The 18890-nt window shown below is 48.5% G+C and overlaps 1 protein-coding gene across 8 annotated transcripts in view; it reads left to right on the top strand.

The window, feature by feature from the left end:
- LOC144933443 (D-ribitol-5-phosphate cytidylyltransferase-like) overlaps nt 1-18890 on the top strand; it is a 103384-nt gene that overhangs the window by 33531 nt on the left and 50963 nt on the right. The window contains exon 11 of one of the 8 annotated variants that reach the window (XM_078858227.1): nt 10585-13705. The exons of 6 other annotated variants lie outside the window; for them this stretch is intronic. In XM_078858227.1, the coding sequence (XP_078714353.1) occupies nt 10585-10689 (105 nt within the window). In that variant the 3' untranslated portion in view covers nt 10690-13705. Of the gene's footprint in view, nt 1-10581; nt 13706-18890 lie in introns of those variants that run through there. One more of the 8 variants, XM_078858217.1, reaches the window with a different exon arrangement.

Below are 18890 nucleotides of genomic sequence, written 5' to 3'. Positions count from 1 at the left end.
GGAAGGGGGGTCTGGGAACGAGGGGGCGTAAAGGGTACGTGGGAGTCCCCACCGCACACCACCACCACCCATCCCGCGCTGGGATTCTCCCATTTCGCGTGTCGCGCCGCGACGAGCCCAGACTTCCTGCCGGGCCCGCTGCTTGTTATGGCTGCATGCTTGGCGGAGGAGGAGGCGTTTACGAGCTCTGCAGGGCCGCGGCATGGGCCGGGGCCCCCCGGTCTCGGGCGCCGAACTAGTAAAGTGGCAGTGAGCAATGCCGCAGCCGACGAGCGAAAGCGTCTCGTAGAGGAGATGGAGGCAGGCAAGCGCGCAGCGTCTGCGTGCGACTATCGGATGCAAAAAAGAACTCGAGCGGCCGCGTGTTCGTAGTTCGTGCATGGGCGTTGTAACGAGTCGCGCGCCCCAGTGATGTGCGTGAACTTCTTTCACGCCTTACGTAGCCAACCGTGCTTATTGGAGGTGCAGGGGAAGGACAGCAAACTTAACACAGAAAGCAGTTCTAAAGAAATGGGATTTCAATCTAAATTTCAAAGGGCATAGCTCCAGTGGCTTCCTAATATTGGAAGTAAGAGCGTTCCAGACAGCTGTAGAAGCGCCTCTGAAAGCGCGCATTGCAGTGACCGTCTTTGTTTGATGGCTTAGCCAAAAGCTGCTGTGAGGATGACCCGAGATCGCGTGATTGGTTTGTGTTCCTTGACGAGATCAGCAAGGTATTGTGGTTTATTTGTGGGAAGCGCTTTCTGTGTAATGAGTGCAATGCCTTGAATTGTCCTGATTCTGGGCCACACGGTTAAGATTCCAGAAACCCACGCCGGTCATTCCATACCTCCACAAAGCGCCTCTTAGTAATCTACTGAAACCAAGATCGTAGGCGTGTAACGATTTGCCCTCCCCAGTGAATCGATGGGTTCACTCACTGTGAGATTGTGTAATCGGTTTTAGCATCTCTTGGTATAATTTGGTCTTGTTTGGAGCGGAGTTTTTCTCAGTTTTGAGCGTTCTTTTTCTCAGTCTTTTTCTTTTTTGGTGTTGTTAACATTCGCACCGATCGTAAAGGGTTGGTTGACTCGTGAGCATGTATCGGTGAGTGCAAGATCTCAAACTTTATTTTCAGTATAGTCTCCTTCACAATAAAGTTGTCACAGAGCTCTTCAAAGATGGACACATTAAAATATATGTAACATAACATGAATCAACATTTAAATGATGCAACACACGTAAGTTAAACTTAAAAAAAAACAGAACATCAGCTCACTCCCCCGTGCAAGTAAACAGGCCCCATAAACCGACCAGCAAATATAGTGGTGTCAAGCTGACAGATAGATGAACCAACAGGGATTTGTGTCAGACTGAAGAGATGGCTCTTCAGCTTTAATCAACGAATCGATGCCTCGCGCTAGTAGCGTGATAACGAATTGGCCGGTTCGGGTCAGTGAGCAGGGCAGAGCGCTCGCCGCTGTTGTTGGAGGGCTGCCGAGTTGTAACCGTTGCAGTCACGTTTCCCGTCCCTGCGGGCAGACGCGGCATCTTCCGTGCGCGCCATCCGTCGGAAGGAACGCTAGCGATCCTGTTCCCTCCTGCTATTCAAGGATCGCGTCACCAGCACACACCATCAATGAATCCACGCAAAGTCATTGCACGGGTGAAGGGTAAACATCTACGTTATTTGGCATTTTCAGCCAATAGCATTGGGTTCATGAGTTCCGCCCCCCCCACCTCCCTATATTGTGTTGGTCATGGTTGTTTTTGACCATACTTCACCGCAGCGGAATCGGTGAAGGAGGTGCTGGGAGGCCAAGGACAGTTTCAGATATCACTCGCCACCGACGTTTGCCATGGCCGGAATTCTAACTTGGACGGCCGGATTCGTAGTGCAGTGTGCAAGCCACTGCATTGACGCTCCAACCAAAGCGTGAACATTAGTCTCATTTAAAATATTCATGCAAGGCCTCCTTATGCTCAAACCCCTGGAACATTTATTTTATTAGCTGTAAAATTATTGCAATAACATTTTTTTTTAATTTGTCATTTAAGGGTCAACAGTACTATAGTGTCAGTGTAGGCGAGTCTTGGACGTCCCCAACGCTTGGCCACATTGCAAGATGTCGACAGTTCCACTCACGCTCCAAGAGAGTATTTTGTGTGCAGGGTGTCGGTAATAGTGTGCCGTTTTCTGTGGACATTAAGGACCCTGTTAAAGACCTTGTAAAAGCGCCCGTAAGAGTCAGCTTTCATGGGATGGTCTTGTAGGTCAGAGTACAAACCTGAAACTTAATTTCCAAAAAAACAGATTTGAGGACCGATCTGAATTCATATTGACAGTAAACACGGGAAATTCACGTGCGCTCACTCAATCCGGGCGGCCCCGTCACTCAGCGCCTTTAATCGTCGTGTTATTCAATCACATTCCCAGTTTTACTCATTCACTATCCGCACTGTGTGGGCACGGTGCACAACGATGTTGGAAAATGTTTTACCGGCCTTAAGAGCGTGACCTGCAGCCCCATGTGGTCTGTGGATTTCTCTTGCCTTAACCCCAGACCACCCAGCAGTATTTGTTTAGCAGGACACCGTTCAGTGTTGGCGGTTTTTTTCTGTAGGATAATTTAAGGGCGGGGCATGTGTTCCCCCTTAATGAACAGCAGTTCGTTATGTGTGTCCCCCCCCCCTCATCATCACCACCACCCAATCGGAGGCAGCTCCTCGGGCTGACTGGAAGCCCTTGAGGTCAAGTTTAAAAGGTCGCCTTGGCCAGCACTGGCACTGTTAATGTCACCACCACACCTCGTTTGCTTACTTCCTTGTGCCAGATCTGACAGCAGTGGCCCAGGTGATGCCCGATCATCATGATCTGCTCTCAAATTGTGGAGGTATACACGGAGGGTGTGGACGTCCTTCCCACCTGTATTTGGCAGTGCCACCCCCTCCCCTCCGTTGGTTCCTCCCTGTTTACTGTGTCCACTGTTGCTGATGAAATTCAGACAAGTCAAATCCAGTCTAGGCCCTGTCTTGCCTAAACAGTAATATTGTTACAGTTACAGCCCTTGTTCAACCCACCGCTAACTGAAGGCTTTCCCACGCCATGTCAGTTATGGAGACTGTTTGACCATATTGTACCATGCTGGTCAGTGTGAGTTGGTAAGGGGACGGGGGAGCAGGGATTATGGGGGGGGCGGTGCAGGATTGGTTCAGATATCACTCGCCACTGATGTTAGCTGTGTTCGGGAATCAAACTCAGCTCTGCGAGTTTGATAGTGCATTCCGTAACCCACAGCCCCTCCGCGACCCCCCACCACCACCACCCTCTTTAAACAAACACTTCTGGAAATCATTGGTGCTGATGACGCTTGTCTCGGTGGTCCTAAATGCTCTCGTATTTTTTTCGGACGATGAATCAGGCGCCTTCCGTTATATGGCTGAATTTCCCGGCACGAGGCTTGCTGGGAATATATCAGGGCCCGGGGAATCGTCCCCCGATAATATAATATCCGCCACAAATCATAGCGCCAGTGCGGGGATTCGCGGGGAGGGGGCGGGCAGCGAAAGCATCGAGATCTGCCCCATGTGCCGACGAGCGCCTGTGAAACTACTGGACATATATGAAGAAGAGCTTTATAGCTCATCGGATTCCTCCAGCATAAATAAATATTCAGATTTTGAGCAGCAGGGCCCGCCCATCACGGTGCCGCCGCCGTGAGACGGCCGGCCTCTGTTTCGCTGGGGCCGTTGGCACGCTCCGGACACAGCGCAGGTCTGATGGTCGGTGTCGGCGGTGCTAAATGGCCCAGTGCACTGTTTGTAAACGTGTCTGATTGTAACCAGAGCAGACACCCAGACTCTCGTCGACTGTTCGCTAAGCAATGAGGCCCATAAAGCATAATTGCGTAAACACAGGCATGGGGATGCAAGGAGGGCAGAGGCAGCCACTAAAGCAAACACCGTTTTCGTGTCTGGTGCCGTTTTCATTGTGAATCTTGAAACCTCGCGACATAACATGTTGGGTGTTTTAATATTAACGCCTGCCAGCTAAGGTTGTAAGCATTTATCCACTAGTTCGGCCCGTGCCCTCTGTGCATCTGTTGTTCTGTCCTCCTGTCTGTCCGCCCAAAACAGGGCGCAGAATAATTATCGTAAAGATGATTCAATTTGAACAAAACGTTTAGTACAGAGTTGCGATGCTATTAGAGACTTGCTATAAAGTATGCCGGCCAAATCGGTAAGAGCTTTTCCCAAAACCTGACGACACAAACTCGCGCTGAGAGGTCTCGCCTTGGTGTCCTGGACCTACAGGCCACGGCGCGCCGTCCCCAGCAGAGCTACTATCCAAGCCCCACTTTGTCATCGCTGCCTATAGGCATACTGCTTCCATCCGCTCCTGTTGCAAGCGTTACCATTATCATTCATACTCTATTATAAAAAAAAGTTTGGCCGGCTGGATGGGCGGTGGGAGGGAGGGAGCGACAGACGGTCGTGTCCAAAGAATGTGCATGTTGCTAGTTGTCACTGATTAGATACTTCTGAGGACAAGTGCATTTTGGAAAGCGTTAGAGAATCCACGCGTGTGCATGATCTTTCTTCCTCCACCACAACCCGCACATCTGGAATGTATCCCGCCATAATCAATTATAACTGTAGTCCATTATCCAGGAAAGACGCTGTGAGACTCAAGACTCGTTTTCAGGAGGGTACTGCCGGTCCGTGTGTGGACATTTTCTGTCAGTATGTGTGCACATGGAAAGCGGGAGCGGTAGCGTAACGTTTAGCGTGCTGCGCTGCGAACCCGGCGACCCAAGTTCGATTCCCGTTCAGGACCAACACCGGTGACTATCATTTGAACCGGTTTTGGGTCTCCCCTAGGTCGACTCAGCCTGAAATTAGTACCTGCTGCGGTGCGTAAAAACATCGCCACCGGGGAAACAAAGTTGGCCGGGTGTAGTGCTGGCCACCCACCCCAACAGTCTGGTAAGGCTACACGGGTGATTTTTGTCTTTGCACATAGAAGGAAACCAGAGTACATGTAGAAAACACACACAAAGAGGAACGGTCCACGACAAGGAATTGTTCCAAAGTATAAACGATTGCCACGGATATTTTATTCTCCCAATGTATTCTCCTGTGTTGTCAACAACATGTCATGAGATGAAATATCCAAGTGGAACTCTCTCAGAGCAGTGCAACACCCCACGTTCGTGAACAGTCCAAAGAAGGGGGTATCACAGAGCTATATCTTAGAGATCCCTTACAGTTACCACTTTCATCCATATAACAGGGACGTTGCCATTTTCCTCACGATTCCGTGACGGTTATTGCTCGTCATATGGTAGCCAAACTGATATGTTTAAATTCCGAGCTGTAATTTATCCAAATTAAGTGAAAAGCAAGATTTCTGTTTTTGTGTGCGCAGGCCAAGTTGGTCTAACCATTTACACTTCAGACCGCGGTTTTCATCACGGGTGGCTGAAATCCGGATTCGAACCCAGGGCCTCAGTGGCATATATTTTTATGACATTTTACTAGTTGTTTCCTGTGTCACCTGGCCACCTCACAATTCTGTTTGTACACGGCTTGCATCATTTTTTACCCTGGGTGGGGTGGTAGCACAGTGGTTAGCCCACTGCACTACGAACCCTTCCAGCTGCCAATGCCAGATCACACAGTGCTGATTGTAGATTGCTCCATTGTGAGTTCACATCGTCGTAACACAGCACTTGTACCGCGTACATTTTCGCAGTTGGTTCGGTGCAAGCGCTCGGTCCGATGCATTTTTTGGTGTTTCTGCGTGTTGTTTGACATGCTGAGAAAAAAATATATCAATTATTTAGGTTCATAATAGAGGTCTTTTGGGTTAGATCGTGTAAATATATAAATGCGTCATTAAACCCACCACCCCCCTACACAGCCAACTAGTAAGGGTTTTCACGTAAACAGAACGTGGCCAATTCGTACAGCACACTGGTGTATTGGAGAGCCAAGCCACAACATTTAAAATCTGAGTATGACGTTTCGCCAGTAATCACAACTAGCTTCGTTTAACACGTAGGCTTTCGCGACCAATATTATTCATAATCAACGTTTTTGGGTTTAGATCGCGTTATTTATAAATGTGTCGTAACCCTCCACCACCCGACATGGCCAATCAACACACCGGTGGGCTAAAGCAGTGAACTATTTGTCTTTTGTCAACGTGACACTTTTTTACTGATTGGCCATGTCGGGTGGTAGAGGGTTACGACACATTTATAAATAACGCGATCTAAACCCAAAAACGTTGATTATGGACAACTAGCTTCATCAGGCGACAGCCTTTACAAGCTCCCAAGACGCCAAATATAATGGCGAGCAAACCCGAAAGCGAAGCGAAGAACTTGAAACAGCACTGCCTGATGAACAGCGTACCCGGCCGTGGTAAAAGAGACACGAACGCAACTTGACCGGAGTTTTCTCCGCTCGTTTGGAGAGTGACTCCTTCTCTCAAGGCCGTATGGTTTGCAAGTGACCATAACTATGTTTATTTAGGGTCGAGCACCAATTTTCCTTTTTGTAATTGGCAGATGGGGTGGGGCAGCGTATTGCGTCAAAAGTGACATTTGCGTAAAAACGGACCTTTGATGGGAAATTGCCCTGGGAGTGTCGCAAGAAAATAATAAATACACCCCCGGCTAAATTTATGGAGTTTGTAGTAACTCGTAAAAATTATGTAAACAGCACCAAAGAGAGCTAAAGGACCTGTGCCGTACTTGCTACAACAACTTGGACATACACGTTACACGAATCTGGTCATGACGCTCGCGCGTTCAAAATAAGCCATTAATGAGGACCATGAATATTGGATTCTTTGGGTCTTTCGGTAAAGTCACGTAGATAGATTCAAAGAAAATAACAAAAACTACGACGTTTCGATCACAACACAAGTGGTCGTCATCAGGAAAAGGAATATTAACCTAAGTTATGGGATGCAATTCAACAAAACCATCAGGTGGCCCGACAAATGTGCGTTGTACGCATCACTTGAACATGCGTGACTGTGAGTTATGGGGGAGGGCATAGCAATCGGAACGTTTCGTTTGAGAGAGACAGACTGAGAAACGCACACAGATCACGGGAGAGGTACAAGTTGGGACGATATATCCACCAAGTGAAGTGAAGCCTTGGACAGGACTCGCCGCTAAACGGGGATGATGGCCACAGTTGAGACTGACGGCGGAGCTAAACTAAACTCCACAATACAGGTTTTACGGGGTTAGATCGCGTAAATATACAAGAGTGTCGTTAAACCCGCCACTACCCGACACAGCCAATTATTAAGGTTTTTCACGTAAACAGAATGTGCGTAAATCCATTACTAGTACAGCAGTGTGTTGGAGAGCAAATCCACACCATTTACAATCTGAGTACGACGTTTCACCAGTAATTACAACTAGCTTCATCAGGCAACAGCCAGATTTGTGGATAAATTCTTAAATAGAGGGAGAGGTGTGATGACGTCACTCGTGTGGGGGGGGGGGGGTGGGATTAATGAATGCATATGAATGACTATGGGTATCCATTGCCGTTTGGGTTATTTATATGGTAATCGACCAACATTATGCATGCGCGTTATGCAAGCCCATTATTCTTGTACCTCCTCTCGATGGTGTGCTAAAAATAGCCGTACCAACGGTGATCTCTATTGATTAACGTTAGTAAACCCTATTAATTGGCTGTGTCGGGTGTTGGCGGGTTTAACGACACTTGTATATCTTCTTGGTTCTTTCGGTAAAGTCACGTATAATGGCAATAATAAAATAATAAAAATAAAGCATATTATTTTTTATTTTTATTATTTTATTATGTTTTATTTTTATTATTTTATTATTTCCATTCTACGTGACTTTACCGAAAGAACCAAGAAGATGAATCCCTGCAGTCACAAAAGCTTTAAATCGAGACACTTGTATATATTTTCGCGATCTAACCCAAAAAAAACTATATTACGGATGATATTGATCGCGAAAGCTTACGTGTTAAACTGACTAAACTAAGCTATTTTTTTCTTTTAGCGGGGCAGCTGGCTTAACGGGATCGTCTGTGTAGCAAATCTAAGGAGCTCAAACTCATCATGACTGGTGACTCCACTCTATCACGAGCCTTCAGTGACCCCTGCTGGTAGAGCATTCACCTCCACCCTCATCACAACCGTGCCCATCACCACAACAACCGTTCCCTTCACCTCCAGCACAATTGTGCCTATCACCACCACCACAACAACCGTGCCCATCATCACCACCACCACAACCGTGCCCATCATCACCACCACCACCACACCCGTGCCCTTCACCACAACCACCACCACAACCGTGCCCATCACCACCACCACCCCTGCTGGTGGCGGCACAATTGGGAGAACGCAAACATTGTCCCAAATCAGCACCTCATCGAGCTTCCCACCTTCCAGCCATGAGTATCAAAACTAGCTAAGGCAGGTACCATCACGGATGAGAAATATGGAAACTAAACGAATCGCCCAAATGTGATTGCGACAAACCGCAACAAACAGTCGAACACTTTGTGAGTCTATGGCCCTTTGTATGAGTCTATGGTCCTCTATGTGAGTCTATGGTCCTGTATGTGAGTCTATGGTCCTCTATGTGAATCGATTTCCCTCCATGAATCTGCGATCCTCTGTGTAAGTCTTTTGTCCTCTTTGCGAGTGTATGTCCATATATGTGAGTCTATGTTCATCTATGTGAGTCTGTGGGCCTCTGTGTGTGTGTCCGTCCCCACGTAACATGGCCAGGCCGATTAAAATTCACCACATCACCTAGGACGTGCTTGGCAATCATCAGGCGTGTGAAGTTTGCAACCACTTAATTTGTACTTGAACGGAGATAATTTCAGTGAAAATTTAATTGACAATCAAGGTCAAGTAAAACAAAAAAGTGGCTAAGACAATGCCACTTGATACCACCGCGTAATACCATTGGTACTTCTGATAAATGTCGTTGATGTTGACACTCGACCCCTAAAGTCCAAGGTCCACTCACAAGATCACCCATCATCACCACCAGCACCAACATCACGTGACTTTGGGACTTCCCCTTGGTCCACCGAGCTCTGGGTGCCACCGGTTTTCTCTCCAATAGTTTTAGTAGCAGATGTAATGTGTAGACCTTCTCCCAGCAGATGGCGGTGTTGACTTACTTGTGGTGCTGCAGTAGAGTTGGTACTCGTGGTCCACCCAAAACCGCACTAAACCACGGCAGTGGATGCGGATACCTGATGCACACTCAATGAAAAACTCTCCAGTGTGCGACTGTGGTCATCCAGAACAGACTGTACAGCATATAACGACGCAATTCCGATCCACAATTACGAAGGAGACACATCACGGCCATTCACTACGCTGCTCTTGACTCGGTCATCTGGCTTGACCACCTGAATGTGAAATTGTAGTTGCTGCTCTGCATCTACATAAGCCGTATGAAAGAAGAAGAAGGGGTCTTTGTAGTAACTTCCTGGGTTTCTCACATTGAGCACTGCAGTTGAATCTCACGACTCCAGTTGCTGCATCCACCCAAACCTATCCTCCCTTGAGCAAACACGTAACTTCGCCTTAAATAGAACAAAGTGAAACATTGACATTTGGGGTGATATCACTTATTCACAGCACCATGGCCTTTCTTGTGCTGTAAAGAAAGGCCAGTGACAGAAATGTCACCTTTGATATTGGCGAATGTGTTGAGTCTGTCTTTAATTGTGCCTGTGCACCACTGCCAAAGCAGCAGTCGCAGCATCATCACTAGATATATTGTTTACGCCATTTAACGAGTGTTTCAGTTAGAGGAGTTGCATGCCTTGTGAATGGGTAGGTTGGTAAAACAAATTGAGTTTGTGAACCTCGGACTATCGCTCGTCGAACCAAACTAAGGCATCGTAACTTTTTTTTGTGTCATTTTATTGGCTTGGCATTGGCAGTGCCTTGCGGCGTTTCATCGAGTAAGTGGTGTGGGTGATGTCGTGTCCGCAGTGTGTTGTGTGACATGTAACTGGTGGACATGAGCGTGTCAATGGAAGTGGTGTTCACGTGGTGTGTATGTGTTGTTTGTGTTAGGTACTACATAAGGTTATGCATATATACCATATGGGTGTGTATGTACTGTGTTGAATGGAAACTTAAGTGGTGCAACTTTGTACATGGTTTGTGTGTTGTGTGTTATGTGCTGCGCCGTATGCGCTCTCGCGAGTGGTATTTATGTGTTGCGGTGTGTGGTACATCTTGAACTGTGTTGTATATGTCCTGCACTGTGCAGTATATTTTCTGTGTTGTCTACCTCATGTTCTATAGTATGTGGTAATAATCCTCTGGTCTATAGGTCTGTATTGTGTGCTGTGCGGTATATGCCATGTGCTGTATTGTGTACATTCTCGATTGTGTGTGCTGTAGTGTGTGGTATTTGTCCTGAGGTGCGTACTGCGCACTCCATGCTGTGTGTTGTGGTGTACAGTGTACACGCTGCGGTGCGTTGTGTACACACTGTGGTGCACAGTGCACACGCCGGGGTGCATAGTGTACACTCCGTGCTGTTGTGTGCTCGCCAGCAGGATGGTTCTGATCCGTCAAGCGCGGCACGCCAAGGTGCCGACATCGTGATGTCTCTACTGAGGGATCGGAGTGCGGCCCTCGCCGGACAGGTCCTGGTGGTGTGAGACCGTCGCTTGTGCGGGGACAGCGGGGTCAGGACACTGCGAGAACGCGGGACACTGTAGCAAAGACTGCAAGACCACAGGAGTCACGGACAGAGGAAAAACATTAGCATCCCACTGTTTCACAAATGATACTTGCAAGCCGGTGCTGCGGACACCTTGTACCACGAAGGGACACTTGCCACTGGGTATTCCCTAGGCTGGTTAGACAGCCTTTTGGCAAATGGACTGGTCGAGATGACCAGTGAGGCAAGGCACATTTTTGAGGAATTTAAATGCCCTATGAATGTAAATCCATGTTATTCCTTCAATGAGTAAATGCACATGCTCTGTGTCCCCCCCCCCCCACATTGATATGCTTCAAGGCCCCCCTTAGCCACCCGACATCATAAAGCGATGTAACATTGACTTCTAACGACGATTCGATTCGAGAATCACATTAACTGCATTTGTATCGTAGGGACTTTTAGCGTCTCTAGCGGTCGCAGGATTTACGTGAAACGTTCACCACGTGCGACGCGCACGAATGGGAAACAACAACACGGTCGGCTGTGCGTGTTGTGAGTGTGACGATCATGTTTTAAGTGTTTAATTACTGCATGCCTAACACACCTGCGTCCCTGCGATAGCTTCCCAGCCCCTTTGCACCTCCACCGCCAAACACCTCAACATCATCTCCATGAGTCTTTAAATTATGTTATTTTTTTGGCCCACGGATTGGTGTGCAGCGGAATGCCTTCCTGCTTGTTCACAGTTGAGAATTCTCAAGGCCATCGACAGTATTAAACTATTTCACCATGGGGACCATGTGCTAAGTGAGTTGGGGTTTTTTTGTTGTTGCGTTGTGGTTAAGTCACGTTCACTGAAGTGACTTCATTGAGAATAACCAAGTGTTTGAGGTGCATCTGAGAAAAAAACTTGATAACGCACAACAACTCATTGTCACGAAAGTAAGATTAAGTGGACGGAAACAAGTGGTTAATGGCAATAGCAACGATGAGGAATGTTTTAATTTAAAGCTTTCGTGACTGCAGGGATTCATATTCTTGGTTCTTTCGGTAAAGTCACGTAGAAGGGAAATAATAAAATAATACAACATTTTTTTTTTTTACAAATATAAAACAAAAAAAATGTATTGTTTTATATTTGTATTTTATTATTTCCCTTCTACGTGACTACCGAAAGATCCAAGAATATGAGGAATGTATTTTACAGTCGTAACAACAATATAAATGGGGATTGTCAAGTTGTTCCAGGAAAGCCCTCTGCTGACGTTTTACACCATTTTACCACAGACTGGGCACTAAGTGAAACGTTTTTTACATTTGAAAAGAATATTCACTTCAGTGACTACTATAAATTTTGAATAGCTGCGCATACTAGTACACTACATTACCTTGGGGCTGAACAGCAAGTAATTTTATATTTATATATACGGTAGAAAGTCACAGTCACTGACGTAATCGTTCACTTTGAAAGCCAAGCAGGGTCGCCATCTCTCCCCGTTTCACAACTCCTCCAGCTACGTTATCTCCCCATCTGGCAGATCTTCTTCGGCATCTCCGCAATGCACCAACACCGATCCAAGCAGGAGTAGCTAGCCCCCCCCCCCGGCTTCCAGCGCCCCTTCCACCACTGTAAATATCTGTCTTCCACCGCAGAGAGAGATTTACAGCGACTGACTTTCGTTTGGCATTGTCCAATGTTTTCAAAAGTTGGCTCTCAACGGCCGCAAGTGCCCCCCCACCCCCCACTCTGTGTGCGTCAGACTGCCGTTGGCTCCATTGCTGAAAGCTCAGCACTGAGAGTTTCACAATGTGCCGGACGGTTGACTTTTTTGTAGTTTGTATCGTGAGCACCAAGGCATATGTGGTACTGTTTCCGTCTCTTTTATATCATCATCACTGGTATTACTACTACTATGATAATGCACTACTTAAAATTGTTGTATATGCCAATAGACCCGACTTTGAATGGTACGCCATAATAGGTCCTCTGTTGATAAATAGTACTTAACAGGGTTCAATTTGGTGCATTGTGTATTAGGCATGTGGCGATGCTTCGATTAGTCGTTTAGCATCGATTTCCACGCTCACCATATGCTCATGCAAGAATCGATGTTTTATCAATATATAAAATCACCTGGATAACATATTTTATATGGAACATCTCGTTTGCAAGTGTGTCCTGGGTGTCAGTTGACACATGGCACTCGTGTAACGACACGAATACAAACATCGTTCGCTTATAGCGATTTATTCAAATTATGATAAATACATGTATAGCCAATCGCTTACTCCGGCTGCTTTGTTCTAAACGAATGCACAAGCGAGACACCAAAACAATGCAAACGAGATGGTACAAATTGTACAAGGGGACATTGATCCTTGAATCGAATTATGACGATCAATCACGAGGGAAACATGGGGGTGGTTTTGAGTGGTTGGTGTCAATGGTTATATGCCTATTATGCATACTCTGCACGAGATTAAAGCGAGGGTTTGTGGAGGTGGGGTACGGGCAGGAAGAAAATCGTTCACACTTGTGCATGAAATGTGTCCAATGATGCGGAACATCCACGTCGGTGGGGAATGCATGTGAATGACCGCGTCTTGCCTCTGCCATACGGAAGCGCAGTGGATTTGCACTCGGGGGTGAAAAAGAAACTGGGAGCCGTCTGTGATGAAGTGGGCACTCAGGAATACAAAACGGTCCGTGACTTGAAAAAAAATCTGGCTGTCAACATAGATTGACTGGCGTAGGAGGTACATTGCTATCAGTGGGTGTTGATTCTGAGTAGTTGCATATACACTACTGACGTGCACGCGTGCAAAAGCGACTTGCGTGCAAAGGCACCGCTGGTTGACTTGGCCAACTTGCAACGGTGAGCGCCTCGCGCTGAATTGGAGCCATGTTGCACGCGGCGTGAACGTCTGTTCCTACTGTACGTTTCTCACTTGAATCCTTGTTTTTGCATCGTTTGCATTACACCTCAATAAAGGTTCTGTTGTGTCCGCCACTCGAGGTCCTGCTGCTGCACTGAACGCCGAAACAAGTTGGCGTATTGCAAATTCTCGTCGAAGTATGAATGGCTCGGTGCGCATGTATTTTGGAAAGTCGACTCGTTTTAAGTGGTGTTGCTCAGCTCGATTTACGTACATCTCGGAGTGTGCGTTCCTCCACAGGTTTGTGAGTGTTGGTTTGCATGACACATTTATGGTTAGTTTGTCCCCAGGAATGGGCAGTCTGATGTTCAGAAAGGAGAGGCTGTCTTTTGTTATTAACCAAAGTCAATGTTATCGTTGGGTGACAATTGTGAACGAGTTGAAATGAAGGCATGCCGTTCCTCTTTGGAGCAAGAGGCAACGCCCGCGCACGTCATCGATGTTTTTTTACGAAGAAGTCGGCGTCCGTGCCTTATACTATTGAAAGATGTATTGTTCCAAATGCCCCACAACTGGTTGGAATAGCTAGGGCCCATGCGTGTGCCCATGGCCACAACGTGGCTGTAGTGTCGGCCACTGGCGGTGAAATGATTGTGTGAGCACGAGTTTGGCCAACCGCAACAGTGATGTCGTTGACCCGGGGTCTGTTCAGCCCAGGTGTTGAAGGATTGTGTACGTTGCCTTTAAGCCGTCATGATTTGGAATGACGGTGTACAGCGAACTTAAGTCCATTGTGAAAACCAAACGTTGAGGACCTGTGAATCTAAGGTTGCTTGAAGAGCTGTAGGTTTCATGGTTGGTTTCTTTAACGTAGGTTGTAATGTACGTACAAACGGAATAATTGTCCAAATAGCTAGATATTAGCCCAGTAGGACAACTTCATGCTGATACAGTCGAGCGGCCTGGGTTCTTTGCTTTGTTTACTTTCGGTATAAAATAGATGGTTGATGTCCAAGGAATTTGAATGATGAGGTTATTGGCAGTCTCGGATAGGGCACCCTCACTCACAAGTGAATCAGAATCTTTATTTAGGCTGGAGGAATCTGTTGAGATGTGAAGCTCTTTTTCAAATATGTCCAGTAACAAAGTGTCTTGAGTGCTTGCGGGTGGCTCGCTGCAAAGTCATGGTCGATTTTGGGGGGTAAGAGGAAGTGTCACTCGGTTATTGGAATTCTTCCTCCCGATGTAGATCGGTCCACCAGAGCACTGTTGAGCCCCTTCAGCCGATTTCATAACGATGTCATCACTTGATTTGAGAGTTGTGGAGAGCTTTTATCTCAGCGCGGGTTAGGTTGAATGTTGGCCATCGTGTTGCATTGTAACGAGGCAACTAGCAGCTGTATTCGGTGAAGGAGGCTACTGAACTCTCCAGCCAGAGCGTTCACAGAGAGGCATTTTACGGCGGAGTCTGTGGACGGGTGCAGCGAAGTCGGGGTGGTCCATAACTTGAGGTCCGTGTAACGTCGTAAAAAGGTCATTGAATGGGTTTGGGATGTCTAGATTGGCTCGAATATAACTTGGGGCCTGAAACAAAAACATAAAAATGTTCCGCTTTGTTAGAAATGTCAAATTTGTGTTGTACACATAAAATATTCCGCCCGGTATTCCAAAATAAACATTGCACCATGTTTCTGTAGAATATTATGTATCCAGACTCAAAAATATCGTCAATGCCAACATTTTAAAGCAAATGATCTTATTCCAAAAAGGGCAGAATTAAGTATATAGAGGCGAGGCTAGGGTTAGGGCTAACGCTAGGTGCTGGTTGGTGAGTTAGGGTTAAGGTTGACACTGTGGTGCTGGTTGGTTATGGCAGGACTAGTGTTTGGTTTGCTGTTGTGCGTCACACCTGAACATGGAGGGTGGGTTGAGCCCCCTCCCCTGCTGAAGACTCGCCCCCCCCCCCCCTTCTAAAACTTAATTCTGTAAACTCTAAAATGTGAGGTTCGTGCTCGCACACAATTCATGTTAAACACAAGCAGGTCACATCCATACTCGTTCTGTTGAACGTTGAACGTTATTTTAGAGGTTTAACATTCACCGTGCCGGTGCCCCCACGCCCTTGAGTTTATATATGCCCCACCCTCTCTCAATTGGCAAATTACTGTATGGCCCTTTCACTCATTTAATGTTGAGAGGGTCGTGCCAGTGGTGCTGACCGGTCAGAGGGTGTTGGACCACGAGAGAGGCTGATGAGAGGGGGAAGACGGTTACCGTAGAAGTTTTGAGCTGGCCGAGTAGAATCCTGAGTGGATCGATTTTCCAAAGATCGAGCAGCGGAGAGAAATAATACTGGAAGATAAATCAGCGGGTGGAAAAGGTACAGGAGAAAAGACTGCAATAGTTTGGACATAATCCTAATTTACATTCGTTAGGGTGGTTTTTTTTCGTCCTTAGATCTCAATGCCCCACCTTAAATGGAAAGCAGGAAATTAACAGAACCAGGGTAAATGGCCAGAACTTGATTGCCTTGTTAGCAAAGGTAAATCATTGGAAAGCCTGGCAGCTGCACCGCCAAAAGCCCGATCACCCCAAGAACAGAGCCTTCACCTTGGGAGTACTTATGTAATAACAGCCATAGAGGGTTCACGTGGGGATTGGCTTGCCGGTCCTGCTTTGTAGCCAATAAGGGTTGAGATAGGGAGCATGGCCTCGGCGTGATCACGGCATGTCATCAGGGGTGATTGGCCTGGCTATTCGGGGCCCCAGCTAATGGGGAACCGGATCAGAGGCGTGGTCCCGGGATTGACAGGGAACCATCGAGAACGGTCAAGGCTGTCCATGGAGGATTGGTTGGGGGGACCACGTGACGAAGGGATTAAGAGAGAGAGAGAGAATGATCGGGAGCAGACTTGGGAACGACAAGAGCAGGGTCACGCGCGGACGGGGGCTCTGGGTGCCACGTACGCGGTGGGGACTTGGTGTGAAGTCTACCCTCTCTCCGTTGTCTGCCAGCAACGGAGAGTGTGTGAGTAAAGTGTATTTGTGGAAGTGGAAATAAAAAGGACTGATTCCGAAGCCGTCTCAAGAAGGATTATTACACTGGTGTCAGAAGTGCTTCTGCGACTGTTTGGACGATCGTCAAGATGTCTAAACACCCCAGAAAAAAGAACCTGCCCGTGCCTCTATCGGAGGAAGAGGTCGAGACGGATGAAGATGAGCTGTTGGGAGCTACAGCCCCTATGCCGCCTGCTGATGATACTCTCCTCGACGCCTCTCAGCGTCGACCGGGGGAAGATGCGACCACCGCAGGAACAAAAGACGAATGGCGGCTGATGGCGGAGCAGATCGAGTCGTTACGCGCCATTCTGCTAAGCCTGGTGACCGCAGTGGCGTCCTCACCAGCCGTGGGTTGCCAGATCGCCGATCAGCTGGACGCCGCGGGAAGGGGTCCTGCAAAGGAATCTGAGTCCGCCATTGCTCCTGCCACGTGGGAGGACGCCGTCGTCTTGGGTGGGGCGGCTGCGCCAGAGTCGTCGGCCGCCATTTTTGGCGCGCCTACTACCACGCGGCCGCCGGACGCCATTTTGCCTGCAACGGGTGGAGAGCGGGAACGGCAGTCGGAGACGCCCGTGGCGCGCGCTTGCCACCACGGACATCGCCTTCCACAAATTAAAGAATTTATCGCCGGGGGCGATTGGAGTGCTTTTACGTGGCGCTTCGAGTCAGCTTTTAGATCCGTGAACTGGACGGAGGAAGAAGCGCTGGGAGCGCTACCTACACTGCTCGATGATGTGTCTCTGGGAGTCTTCCGCTCCATCCCGGCGTCCAAGAAGAAGACACTGCGGGATGCGTTCGCAGAGATGGCGGAATTTTATGACCCACCGATGTCAGCCACCAGAAAATTTATGTCGCGTCGCCGAGCACCGGAGGAATCGCCATTGGCTTATCGGGGGGCGTTGATGGCGCTGGCCATGGCTGCCTACCCCGACGCGACGGCCGATCATTTGGATCCACTCATCCTTTCCCGTATGCTGGAGTTGTCTCAGGAGCTCAACATTTCTCTACCAGTGTGCGGCCACGAACCGCTTTCATCGCGATGGGTGGCGCGCTGCCTGGACGCTAAGTTTAATATCAAGCGTTGGGATCAGATGGCGGCGTGGACGGGGAAACCCGATATCGACGGGCCGCCTTTGGGGTGGTCTCCGCGACTGGTTGTCCACAGCTCCGACGACTCGGGCGATGACGACATGCTGGCTGCTGCTGTCCCGCATAAGATTCCGGGACGGCGGCTGCGCGACCAGCGGGGCGACTACACGGGCCGTCCGCGCGCAAGGGCCGGGTCGTCCGGCCGACATCGGCCGCGTGTTTCAAGTGCGGCAGACGGGGCCACTTCGCCCGTGACTGCCGCTGCCGACCTCTGCTGTCGCCTCTTCCGCCAAGGGGACCTCCATCTCCTCCACCTGCTGCGGAGCTGCAACAACCTCGGGCAAGTCGGCACAAATCGGACACCTGGCAGGTCTTGTCACATCACTCATCCACTCGCACTCATTCTTACACTCCTAAGGATAATTTTTCTTCTCCTGCTCCATTGATACGCTCTGCTACACAGTGGAAGAAATTGGCTCGCAGGGTTGTGGCTGCGGCGTCGGGCTCGTCGACGGTACGGGGTACCATCGACGGCGTAGACGTCCGTATCTTGGTAGACACGGGCGCGTCTGCTACCATCATTTCAGATGTTATTTTTCATTTGTTGTCCATTCCTACGTCGCGGATACGCAGGGTTAATGATGCGTGTGTTGCCGCAAATGGGGGAAGCATGGGTATCTGTGGTCAGGTAGATGTGAGCATTGCTATCGGAAATATTACCGCCGCAGGACCTGTGTTAATCTCTCGCTCGCTACCAAGCAAGCATGTTCCATGCTTGCTTGGTACTGATTTCCTGCGCCGGATGCCGCTGAGAATACGGGTCGACCAGGACTGTTTGGAAATGCCGGGGGATCGTAGGATGGCGTTCCTGCCTTCCCTGCTGGCCAATGCGCCTACAGGTAACGCAGTTACTGCCGTAGTTGCTGCTACGGTGGAGGTTCCGTCGGGAGCGCAAATGCTCATCCCGCTGCGTTACCGAAAACCCCTTCAAATGGGAAGGGATGCGAAGGGCGTGCTATTATCCACATCGAATTCGGTATCTAAATCTTTTTCTTTGGCGGCGGCACAAACGATCGTGCGACCAGGTCAGGCACCTTTCATACAGGTGTTGAATGGGGGACCTGACCGCGTTGTTGTTCCGGAGGGATCGGTGCTGGCTCACGCCACTAC

The sequence above is a fragment of the Lampetra fluviatilis genome, chromosome 1, assembly GCF_964198595.1.
Source record: "Lampetra fluviatilis chromosome 1, kcLamFluv1.1, whole genome shotgun sequence".
Taxonomy (NCBI): domain Eukaryota; kingdom Metazoa; phylum Chordata; class Hyperoartia; order Petromyzontiformes; family Petromyzontidae; genus Lampetra; species Lampetra fluviatilis.
Note: the sequence above shows the minus strand (reverse complement) of the source record. Positions and strands in the feature narration are given on the sequence as shown.